Consider the following 12,072-nt stretch of genomic DNA (forward strand, 5'->3'; position numbering starts at 1 on the left):
CCTCTTGCAGGCGCGGAAGCGCGTGCAGAGAGGCTAGTATATATATAAAGCAAAAGGCAGAGAATGGTGAAACATTCAAAATACCAGAAAATACCCTTGGTTAATTCAAATATTAAGAATTGAAATTATTAATTAAATGAGGATAATATAGTAAATTCACATTTTTTTTTCATATTACAAAAATTAAAATTAAAAAAAAAATCAGATAATAGATCCAACTTTTATGGAACATAACTACCCATATTTTCTTTTCTTAATTCTAAGAATAAAATAAAAAAGAAAAAAGAAAACCAATTGGCACATGCGAGGGGCTAGTTTACTTATAAAATGATTCATAATAGAAAAAAACAAAATTTAGTTTATTAAAAAAAAAAAAAAAAGTAACATATTTACAACTCTAGCAATTAGTCCTGTACGGTAAATCCATCAACGCCAACATATTCTAAATAAGTTCAGTGGCATGAATTTGGTCAGCATCGCATTGGTGCTTCTCTATTGCTAATATCTCTCTCAATCTTTGCGTGGAATTATGTACAATTGTATGTAAACAAATGGAATTATGTACTATTTATATACATCAATTTTTACATTTTTTTTTCTTGTGCCTCCTGGCCTTAATGGAATCATACCTAACGAAAAACTTGAGGGGATGTATAAAATTCACTTTCATTGAACACTGGTCTCAAATCTTCTTGTTGCATAAACTCTAAAGGGAAGGAAACAAGATGTCCCCTTACATGCTTCAATCTTTCCATTGGATCTGTTTCTTTCACCTCTCCATTCTCACAGGATTGTATCTTCTCTGGGGCTATCCCCAAATCAATTGTGGTGTGCCCAAGTTTCTCTTTCTGATGAGCCATGCATTGTCTGAGAGCAGCTCTGTAGTTGATGGCAAAGATAGAGATTTTTAGAGTGCATAGAGCAAAAAATACAAAAATACAAAACCTTGAGTAGTATTGTACCTTGAGTGTATAGAATCATTCGGAATACAAGAAAAGACATCTTGGTAAATAATTGAATTTTCCTGTAAAATAATAGAGATACTGTAATTAAGTAAGGGAGCAGAGATGAAAAGAAAAAAAGGCTAAACGTGAGAAACATGAAATAGTGATCGAAATTGCAAACTTTCATCACCTTTGCAGTTGCTAACCACAGATCTTTGTATGTTGTGTCTGATACAGGATCACTGATTTGATTTATCTGAAGGAATTCAGATTCAACAAAACAATGTTAATATTAAATATTTAACTGAAATATAGATGAATAATTAAAGAAAAATTTGTGAAAAAAATGACCCTGAATTTGTATCCAGAGGCAGGCTCTTTAAGTTTTCCTACTTTCTGTCAAAAGTGAAAAGAAGCAAGCAAAGAAAATCTTATGTTTCGTCAAGGTTACCAACCTCCCCTGCATGAAGACCCAGGTGCTCAGACCACAGAGAGCACCTAAGACTATAAGCAAATTTTCCGGCCTTCCAAGGCAGTCCATTCATAGATGATTCAAGAAACTCTTTATCTTCAATTACTACACCAATCTGCAACAAATATATAACAGAGTCCGTTGGTAATGCTTCTGCAGGATTTCTTTTTATCCGAACTTCAGGAAAACTACAATTATCTAAGTACAACTACAAAGTAGAAGCGGCTCGAAAAAGAACCAACGAAATGGATTAAACATGCTGAAAAGCTTATTGCTTAAAAAAGACAGGTTATACCTCAGAGTCTCTTGATCCAAGCAGACTTCTATCGTTAATATTAGACGATCCGATCAAGGCAACACAATCATCTATTATCATCACTTTGCTGTGTACATAAACCTGAATAACAAGGAGAACAGATTATAAAAACAAGTGAAGGTTTCATGGGCCAAAATTGAAGTTCATTTTAATGCAGAGAAGTACCTGACTTGTGGACACAGGACCACCTTCGAAAAGTCTGCCATACGTCCTCAGACCATAGAAAGAAATGTAATCATGTGTCTTAGGACCAAGCAAAACTTTCAGATTATGCAGTATTGAATGTTTTTCCCAGCTAATGGTTCGATACTGCCAATGCATTAGGGCTCTAACAGTAGCTGCACCACCATCGTCCACACCACCCTATTATTTGTATCCAGAATTAAAAGAAAAGGAAAACACTGTTATCAAAATTCACAGCAAAAGGACATGCTTGATAAAATGAAGAAAATAAACCAATGGGTACCTGAAAGCCAGGTAAGAGTGGTATGACAACGATCACCCTAAAACACTTTTGTTCTTTGTGTGCTAGCTTAATACGCCTGTACAACGCTTCCAGGACACGATTCTGTATAATCTCATCCCCTGAAAGACCTGATATGAAGAATTGATTCTGGAAGCAAACAGAAAAGGAAATAGCAAAATGATCAGCATAAGCCCCAAAAATCAGTACTTTGAACAGCATCTAGGTGACTAGAGGCATGTTTTCCAAAACAGGATGTTATATGATTTCTATGAAAATCAGAATGCTCCAGAGACAACGGTGAAACCTCAATATAGACAAAATGTTCTGCTTTCTCAATGAGAGAACAATAAGCTTTGTGTATGCTATCTTCAGCCTGACTAGATCCAGCAGACCACTGGCTCACACTTCTGACAACCTAAACATTGCATATTTATTAGTAGAACTATACAAACACTTAGTAAATCTTGAAATTTTAAAAAACTAAATTCACAGTATCCAAGAGACAGCCTTAACCTGACAATGGCATGCAGTACGAGGACCTATTTGTCCATAATCATCAGCAGCAACGGCATGATCATGTTCCTCTGGACTTTCCAACCCTTCATTTGAAGTTGTCAGGCCAGATTGTGCCACCATATTTAAATTTGTTTCACTTTTGAGATCCATAGAATGAAGGTCATCTACAAAACCTTCCATCTGCATATCTGCGTATAAATCATCGGTTGGCTGGTCAAGAAGATTATGGTTCAAGTCCAGGGCGCTTGGCTTTTTGTCTACAATAGGAGCATTTAAACCATCAGCTTCTTGAGGCAAAAGCAAGGGAATATCCTGCGAAGGTGAAAAGGAGTTCGGGGTCTCTTCTTTGTTTTTCTTTTCAACGTCTATCTCTCTACTTCTTCCCATGTAATGAGGGATGACCATGTGATGTTGAGGCATAAGTAGTGGAATTGTTTGTTCATTTGGAGCTTTGTTTCTCTACAAGATGGTTCATTAAGTTAGCAAATTTACTTTCTTAAAATAGAAAATTTCTCCACAAGACAAGCAGTAGAAGAAAATCAACCTTAGCATGGTTCCAGCGCTGAACAAAATGCCTGGCAATGTCACGACAGGGCGGTCCCCAAAGGGCACATTGGACATCATGCCACGGCATACGCGGATATCTTTCACGCTCCAATTCATCTTTCATTGTGTCTTCCCAAGAATTTGGTTCGGATTCTCTGAATGAAGTGACAACGACATATTTGATATCCCCTTTGGTCTAGAAAACTATACTGATAATTTGGAAAAAAAGAAAGAAAGAAGAGAAATACCTTGGGTTATAATAGTCCTTTCCTGGCCATATATGAGGAGGGCAGTCACCCACTTTGTGTTCAACCGTGTCATAGCGGCCGAAGCACAAATCTAGTCCTCCAATGAAGCAAATCTGGTAATCAACAATGACAAGTTTTTCATGATGTGACCTGTACGTTTTCGTAGATAATTTATGGAGCATTATCATGAAAGCAAACCAAAAGCAAGTTAATCAAATAAACTTGGAGGGTTTTTTTAATTCAATCTTGACATGAGATAAAATAACTAAGATGAATGAATCCAGAAGGAGCATACCACAAATAAATGCCTGTGGGAAAACGGTCAGGATAGCGCAATACTCTCACATTCTCATGAATGTTAGAAAGCAATTTCTTACTGTACGAACTGTTGATCTTTAAAGCAAGAGCAACCTCCTTGTAGAGAAGAATGTAAATCTGCATATAAATCATTAGTGGAGTTAAAGATCCCAGACATAAATGTCAAATTACCACCTAACTAAAACAAGTAAATACCAACAACGAGAGAGAATGAGTGTTTGCACCTGAACTCCTTGCCTAGCCTTTTCATATAGTAATGCATCAAGCCGAGAAGATGAATTACTATGAAAAGGACGTCTTAGATACAGTTCTGGGCAAAGCCACCAGCCAGTGATGAATATCTGGAAGCAAACATTCTATGTTGAGTTGTATAATCACTAGAAATGCACGTTAAATGGTGTGAACAATGCAAGAAACAAACCTCTGATTTTGCAGCTTCAACAGAAGAAGCAATAGCTTCAAATGCTGCTTGGCCATCTACAAACCATTGAGCTTGACTCCCATCATCAGTCAAACCCCTTGGAGGAGCAAAGGAACCAAAGCGATGAGGATGACACCAACCTTCATGAGGCCTTAAACCAGCATCATTAATTGCAGCAACCCAATCTTTGACTTTAGCATTGCTAGTGGTTCTTAACCTTAAGCTTTGATTTCCAGAAGCAACCTTTAAACATTTACAAATCAATGTGGTCGTCAGAGAATTGAATAGAACTATACAATAGCTGTTTTAAATAGGAAAACAGCAAACACTCATATAAGAAGGAATTAAGCTTAAGATACTCAAAGCACATAAAAGTGTATTTAATAGATTTGAAGCTATCCTCATAATAAACAAGCCATGTGTAACCAATATAAAAGTAAATTAAAACAACAGCTCACCCTTAATGTGTAACGTAAAGGATTGCGTTCCTTTATTTGATTAGCCAAATATATTTGTGAGCATGCATTTTCATTTGAGGTTGGCAGTACATTGAAAACGATTATGTCTAAAAGTTCAGTGTCAAAAGGATCCTCTAGTAAGGCCAGGAACCCAGGCTTTAAAACAGCCCACACCTGCAATTGGACAAAAAAAAAAAAAACACGATAATACAAAATACCATTCCCTACAAAGAATTAGACAAATTATAAGCAAACATAGTTTGATTATACGGAAATAAACAAGCAAAGGAATAAAAGGTCATTGACAAAACCTTTTGCCAGTTGTTGCTACAGAAACCAAGACAAAGGAATGCAAAAGAGTTCACATCAGAATCAGCCCCTGCAATTTTTGGTAGATGCTTCACCATTACATAACCTTCTTTCAGCTTTGGTCCATACTCCTGTGAAAAGGAGAGCTTCGAGACCTCCAAAAATTTGCAGACCTACAATTCGAAACCACTTCTTGTAATAAATCTGAAAATGAGTACCAACAAATGACAGCACTAATAAAAATGGAGTTCACACACCTCTCGAGAATTTACTAGATCCATGTTTCCCAGAAAATGATTCAAATAACCCTGCATTGCCACCTTTGCTCTGTCCGAAATGGACTGCTGCCCTCCTAGTGCTGGACGGAGGATGGGCAAAGCTGCACGAGACGGAACGTATCTGCATAGCAACCAAATTCAGAAAATCATAAGTACTATGGTGTTAAGACCTAAATTTGGACCAAGCACTATGAAGTCAGAAATCACCTGTTTCTAACAATTTCTTCATTATGTACAGGAACAGCCCCATCATCCGGTTCATCATCATCTTGCACTACTGCCGTCTGATCTACTATTCCTATGCTATGAAGCCATTCTTTCACCTTTCGTGCAAAGTTCCCAGGGAAATTATATAAAGATTAGGCCAAATACAGATTAAAAAAATTCCTCTACTGATCAAATGTTGCATCCGGTATATGGTGCAGATTAGGCACAAGAAGGAAAACTGGGGCAAGTCCGCAGGCTCATAAATGTTCCAAACAATCAAGAATGACAGGGAGATATAAAAAACAATTGGCAAACCTGCTCTTGTTTCTCATGAAACTCCTCAATTATTGCACGCTTCCTCAAAGCAAAATGTAAATAGAGAACTTGTGATGCTTTCTTCAGCAGCCGCCACTTGAACTGTTGAAGAGGAATACAAAACAAACCTTTTAGCATGGCATAACGACATTTCGAAACCATCTGGCCAGTTAAGAGTTTGTGAATTGTCACAAGACAAAATTGGAAATTCATCAATGAAGTACCCAAAACATTTATCTAAATTCAACGTCAGTCTGCAATTTAAAACCAGTAGCTGGATGACCTTCTAAAAATTTAAAAATTTAAAATTAAAAAAAACAATCATCCTAAGCAGTAAACAGAGATAGATATACAGAGAAAGAGAGAGCATGCCTGTTTGTATTGAAACTCAATGGTGTAAGACAGAAGCATGGGGCTGATATCTCCGGTATCGGGTCGCGACACCGATACAATGGTGGCCACCGGCAACTCTTCGAAAATCGGCGTGAAGGAGAAAGATGCCGCATTCATATTCATTGCCTCGGATTGTACCGCACCATTTGCAATGAGCTTCTCCGACGACATCAGCTAATTCTTTTGCTTGAAATCCCAATAAACTCAGCTCTTGCATATCCTTGAAAACCAGAGAAAGTGAGTGACTTTCGGTTTTTTACGATAACCCAAAAGAAATAAATTAAGAGAGGAGCTTTGACAGAGAAGAAAGGAAGCGGTTTTTATAGTTTACAGGGGTCCCGGCGTTTCATGTATTTTCATACCGGGAAATTGAAGAAGGCGGCTCTGGATGACCCTTAGCGACATGGATTTTTCATGTAGTTTAGATATTTTAACAACACGTGTCGTCCTGGGGTATAGACTATTGTGCAATTACACGTGGCAGGAGCTAAAGTAGATAGCATGAAGTTTTGGGTAAGTTTAGTGGTCGAAATTAATATTTTCTTTAAGAAAGGAAAATAGTAAAAACTAATTGAATTTATTTACGTATTATATCCTATTTGTATGGATATGATATTTGTAATCTATATAGAAATTATGGACATGTTATACGTTACATTGCCAAAAATGCCCCTTAAACATTTTGGCTTCATTATAACGTCATCCCTTAAAAATCCATTTTCATGAATGAAGTTGAGGACATTTTGGTCATTTAATATTGTCATGAAGAGAGTACCATGTGCAGTTGCACACGGCATATCCCCATGGAAGGATCACTTGAAAAGAATATTCATATTTTTTGTGCTTACCTCTGCGAATATGCTGAAAAGGATTTATAGCGGGCACGCTCATTAATTATGCATTTCTCTGAGAGATTAAATTAAACTATATAATTAAGTATAATTAATAAAATAAGGCAAGAGGGTGGTTGTTGGAGATTCTATTATTCCACCCACTAAAAAGAATAATACTTGGAAGAAAAGTAATGTTCATAAATTATGTCCCATACTCTGTCGTGCACGGCTAGATTGTGCAGCTTAAATGATAACTCACAAAGAAAAAAATTGCAAGGTTGACTTAACAATTGTGTGGTAGTTCCATCATTTAACTTGGTTAGCAATGGCACAGGCTCATGTGATTTCTCTGGCCACAAATAGAAAGCTCATGTGATTCGTTTAGCTATGAATATTGGACAAGTCTGACACAACTTGGTACAACAGACATATTTGTCCCCAACTCAAAGCTCAGTAGGTGTCGATTTTAACACATAAGGTCTCGGTGTTACTATTACTAGATCATTAAGTATATATATTTTGTAAAGTTTCCAATATGGACTTCACACTCTTCAATAATATTTAGGTTGCCCCTACACCCACTTCAACTGAACAACATTGCCTTACAATAATATGAGAATCAGAACACATGATAAACCAACTTGAACATAAGATTGACTGAGCTTGAGCCAAATACTTCAATTCAAACTCCACTTTCGACAAAGACAATGAACTTTGGCTAGAGAAGCCATGTAGTCATCAGATCTGACAAGAGCAAGGAAATTAGATTTTACGTTGTTGAATGGTTACTCAACTGATTAACTTAAAAATTAGTTTTTACTGCAAACCTCTGTCCATAAGGAGACTGATACGCAGTAACAATATGAAGTTCGGCGGCATCCGTTTTCTTCTGCATAGGTGAAAAATAGCTAGTCATCAATTGTCTAGACATAGGCAATTAGTTTCAAGCTATAAGTTCAGCCAGAAATTTCTCAGCATCAGTTCTTAATCGAAAGTATCAAATTTAAAGAACATTTGACATACAACGTGTGACACCAAAAGAGCATCTAAAAGAAAGATATTAAAGTTTAAAACAAACCTGACTTTCATAATAAAGCCCAGCATATAAAGAAGCATAGAAGTAATCACTCTCTCGGCTTTTTGAAAATGCTGCAACAAGCTAGGCAATAAGAACAATCACTTATGTCAGTGGAAACTCTTGGTGCTAGTGCAACTATACGGGCCTACATAAGAAACAGAAAATTATCTGAAGACCATTAAAGCATTCAGTCCCGTAAAATGTTAATGAGTTCTTAAACAACTTTCAGCTACTCCAATTAACCTCCGGCTGGAAAATGGTCCGAAGGCATGAGTATTCCACAGAAAGCATGAAGCAAATGAGAGCTGCATTCTCAACATCTCATATAAACTGATAAAAGCCATCCAGTAAGCACACCTAGAGAGACATGAGAATATATATTGGGAGATGCGCATACATGAGATGCCTTTCTAATCTTATGAACTACACAACTAACTAGCTCAAATAAGAAATGTTTGGTCAAAGAAGAAATTTCCCAGTCAACACCTTTTCTGGATCACCGCCTTCTTTAAACATGTTATAGGCGTCTCGCATAACAGGTCTCGGATCTTGGCCAACCTGCATTCATCTAGTATGTAGTTAGAAGAACTTTATTCAACTTTCCACTCAATACGTGGGTGTAAAAAGCACTTTAAAAAGTGTCAGCTAGAATTTAACATTGACTCATAAATTTACTTGGTTATGTTTGCTCCTATATATGGCCAAAAGTCACTGGCTAAAGCTCAAAGCCTAGTTTAGCTTCATCCATAATCTTCCTCAGGTAAATAAAATAAAAACTTTCTGGATCAGAAACCTTCCTATAAGAAATGACAGTGTCCCTGGTGTCACTAACTTGCCTCAAGAAATCGTTCCCTTGCTTCACTAGTCCCATATAATTGAGCTTCACATAGAAAGCACCAAATGGACTCCTCTGTATCATTTGGATTCTGTGCAACATCTAATCGGAACTGCTCTGCCCCTTCTTCAAACCTGTGCATAAAGATACCAAGTTTAGTCCTTGACATGCACCTTCACTGAATCGAAATTTAACATTTTATCCTCATGTTTTCCTGTGGAAAGGAATCCTTAATTTTTAATTTTATTCCAATGACAGATCTAAGGCTAAAGTGACACGCTTTTTAATTTTGTCTACATTTAATTATTACAGTACCTAACAAAAATAATGTGGAAACAAGAACCATCAAAGAACTAGTACCTATCAAGATAGTAAAGCGATAGCCCCCTTTGCCAAAGATCTGATAACAACCATAGCCAACACTATGTAACTTAATTCAACAATTCATATCCCAAAAACCACCAAAAAAGCAATTATCAAGAGCTACAATCAGACTCACATGCCTGTTGGCGAGGATCCAACTCAATTGCCTTGTCAAATTCTGCTACAGACCCTGAAACATCACCCTTAACAAATAACAAAGTTGTAAACTTTTAATGCCAAACTATGAGAACATGTAAGTGGTGTCAAGAGAAATTTAGAAAACAGCATTGGATGGAACAAGGATCAGATTTTACCTGCCTAAAGAGTACCATTCCATGTCGAATCGCGGCAACGGCTTCACGGGCATTGTTACCGCTAGTTAAGGCATCCCAGATGCCAGAAACTGAAGGGAGGAACAGTCTTCTGGTGCTGAAGAATTGTGAGTTAGTGCGACTTTTGAATGAAAATGGTGCTGGCTGGGTTCTGTAGTTGTCACTTGCTGAAGTAATTGTGCCAAAGAAGAGTGAGCTGTTCTGGGTTTTGAATGAAACTGAAGGGGAGGTTAGGAATGGTGTGATAGTGGGTTTGAGGTTTTGGGGCATAGCCATGGATGAAGAAAGAGGCAATCTTGAACTGGGTAATGAGAAATTTGAGAGTCAAAGTGGAAACTTTGGATGAGCTTTAATGGGTCAAATTCAATTTTGATGGTTTTGTGCAAAGTTATGGATATGCGGTGGGAAGAGGGATAAGGCGCCAAAAGCCAACAATTCTTCAACTCTACTTTTACTGAGTCTTCACCTTCGCCGCGCGGCTATATTTGTTCTGGGTTTTGAATGAAAGTAACGGGTTAGGAATAGGATTGGTGTGATATACTGTGAGCTTTTTGTATTTAATTTTTTTAATAAATCGTATAGCCGGGCGGCTATACATGGGTCCTTTTTATTTTTTCTACATAAATAGTAAAGCCGCGCGGCTATACTAAAAGCGAACAAAGCCAAACGGCTATACTATTTCTTTGGAAAAAAAAAACGCCAAGTACAGCCGCACGGCTATACTTTTTTTAAAAAAGGACCCACCTAGGCAAGTATAGCCGCGCGGTTATACTATTTCGAAAAATATACTAGAGTATAGCCGCGCGGCTATACGATTTATAATAAAAGAAAAAGGGACCCGCCTATCGATTAGGTACCCACGTGTCAAAACAAGTATCGCCGCTCGGCCATACTATTTTTTCCAAAAAAATTACTCTAGTACAGCCGCGCGGCTATACTATTTTGAAAAGTCGCTGACTTCAATGTTTCATGCTGGTGAATTGTCAAAGGGGTTGGGTTTTAATATTCTGGGTTATTGTTATGGCTTCTCTCTTTTTGCCTGGAAATTCTACCAGTATAGAGAAAACATGGCAGCATTTCAGGTGAGCATTTGCTTTCAGCTTCGGAAGGTATGGGGGTTGAGATAAAGAACTCGGACCCCAAAGATTGCGATCTTGAGGTTGGTATCATATATTTTTGAATCTTCGATTTGTCTTGAGGAATTGCTTTTGATTTCACTAGGGGACATATCAGGGGGAAATTATAAATGAACACTTGCCTTCAATATTTCTACTCATCAAAATTGGCCAATTAAACAAGACATCATACAAACAGATGGTAAAAGATTTCATCTTTTCTACATGGTTTTGCATGTATAGCTGATGTCTTGTATGATTCTTAATTGTACTGATTACTTGATAGATAAATGATGCCTTTCATTACTTATAATTAGTACCAAATTCTTCTTGGAAGCACACTTTGGTATGATAAATATATGATCTCTCTCTCTCTCTCTCTCTCTCTCTCTCTCTCTCTGGTGTAAACATTTGATTTATAAAATTTCCTTCATTTGTTTTTTGTTTTTTACTGGTTAAACCATGTTTTGCCTTGTAGGCCTTCCGGGATGACGCTAGACATCAAGAAATCATCGTACAAAAAATTATCAAAGTGGTTACAAGCTAAATCTTGTATGGGATTGGTCCGTACAGCTTTTCATTTTCTCTCCTTGAAAGAGAACCCTTTTGTCATTTTCGGAGCTCTTATCTGAGGATATCCTCTAGCTTTCTTGATTTTGCAAGGCATTGAGTTATAAACATCTAAGTGGTCTTGTAGTAAGTACACCAAGTGATATTAATGAATAGGATGCTGAATTGAGCTGAGAGTCTTACTCTTTAGCAAGCATGTGCTTTGTTCTATTCAGGGCATATTTTCAGAGGTATTCCTATGTGTCAAGTTAAATTGATTTTTGAGAGTTATGAGTGGCATTATTGGTCTCAGCTATGTTAATAGGATTGCTTTGGAACTGGAAGAGAGACTAAAAAGATTTTATCCTAAGTTTCTATGAGCCTTATGAAAAAGCAATATATAGTGAGCAAAGAAAATGAAAAAAAACTTTTAAGTTTCAACTGACTTGTCTTTCAATTTGGTTCTGGCTTTAGTTTTCAATTCTGCTAATAAAAAAAGAAGGCATGATTTTCTTCAGGTTAGTTTAGTGATCTATAACTGGAGAACAGTGGTTCATGGGCACCTTTTCTGTGAATTTATGCGTAGACGGCAACTTGTATTTTGGTAGCAGTACTGAGTTATGACTTTTGAGTCTTGTTGATGTCTCTGATTAGCTTGTTAAGAAATCTCTGATATGTTTTGAAAGGGGGTGATGACGAACCTAACACTGCGTGGCATTTCACTGATTTTTTTTATTTAGCTTTGATAGAAGAAAAAATG

General features: G+C 37.0%; 2 protein-coding genes across 3 annotated transcripts; both read right to left on the minus strand.

Annotated features, from left to right (window-relative positions):
• Positions 1 to 425: 425 nt before the first annotated feature.
• On the minus strand, positions 426 to 6,508 carry LOC117631269 (phospholipase D zeta 1-like). Its single transcript, XM_034364318.1, has 20 exons — positions 6,187 to 6,508; positions 5,815 to 5,916; positions 5,500 to 5,615; positions 5,272 to 5,413; positions 5,017 to 5,187; positions 4,706 to 4,879; positions 4,248 to 4,490; positions 4,051 to 4,167; positions 3,804 to 3,943; positions 3,509 to 3,658; positions 3,259 to 3,415; positions 2,712 to 3,173; positions 2,503 to 2,613; positions 2,199 to 2,345; positions 1,898 to 2,095; positions 1,712 to 1,813; positions 1,400 to 1,531; positions 1,135 to 1,200; positions 963 to 1,024; positions 426 to 879 (listed from the first exon to the last, which is right to left on the minus strand). Exons 1-20 carry the CDS (start codon positions 6,376 to 6,378, stop codon positions 630 to 632), a joined length of 3,234 nt encoding a protein of 1,077 aa, XP_034220209.1. The 5' UTR covers positions 6,379 to 6,508; the 3' UTR covers positions 426 to 629.
• Positions 6,509 to 7,567: 1,059 nt separating this feature from the next.
• Positions 7,568 to 10,136, minus strand: LOC117631878. 2 transcript variants are annotated; one of them, XM_034365203.1, is made up of 8 exons: positions 9,631 to 10,136; positions 9,453 to 9,519; positions 9,314 to 9,353; positions 8,955 to 9,087; positions 8,605 to 8,676; positions 8,119 to 8,199; positions 7,868 to 7,929; positions 7,568 to 7,784 (listed from the first exon to the last, which is right to left on the minus strand). In XM_034365203.1, exons 1-8 carry the CDS (start codon positions 9,922 to 9,924, stop codon positions 7,718 to 7,720), a joined length of 816 nt encoding a protein of 271 aa, XP_034221094.1. In that variant the 5' UTR covers positions 9,925 to 10,136; the 3' UTR covers positions 7,568 to 7,717. The 2 variants fall into 2 exon arrangements, with proteins under 2 accessions (XP_034221094.1, XP_034221095.1); XM_034365204.1 differs by lacking the exon at positions 8,119 to 8,199.
• Positions 10,137 to 12,072: the final 1,936 nt, after the last annotated feature.

The sequence above is a fragment of the Prunus dulcis genome, chromosome 6 (genome assembly GCF_902201215.1).
Source record: "Prunus dulcis chromosome 6, ALMONDv2, whole genome shotgun sequence".
Taxonomy (NCBI): Eukaryota; Viridiplantae; Streptophyta; class Magnoliopsida; order Rosales; family Rosaceae; genus Prunus; species Prunus dulcis.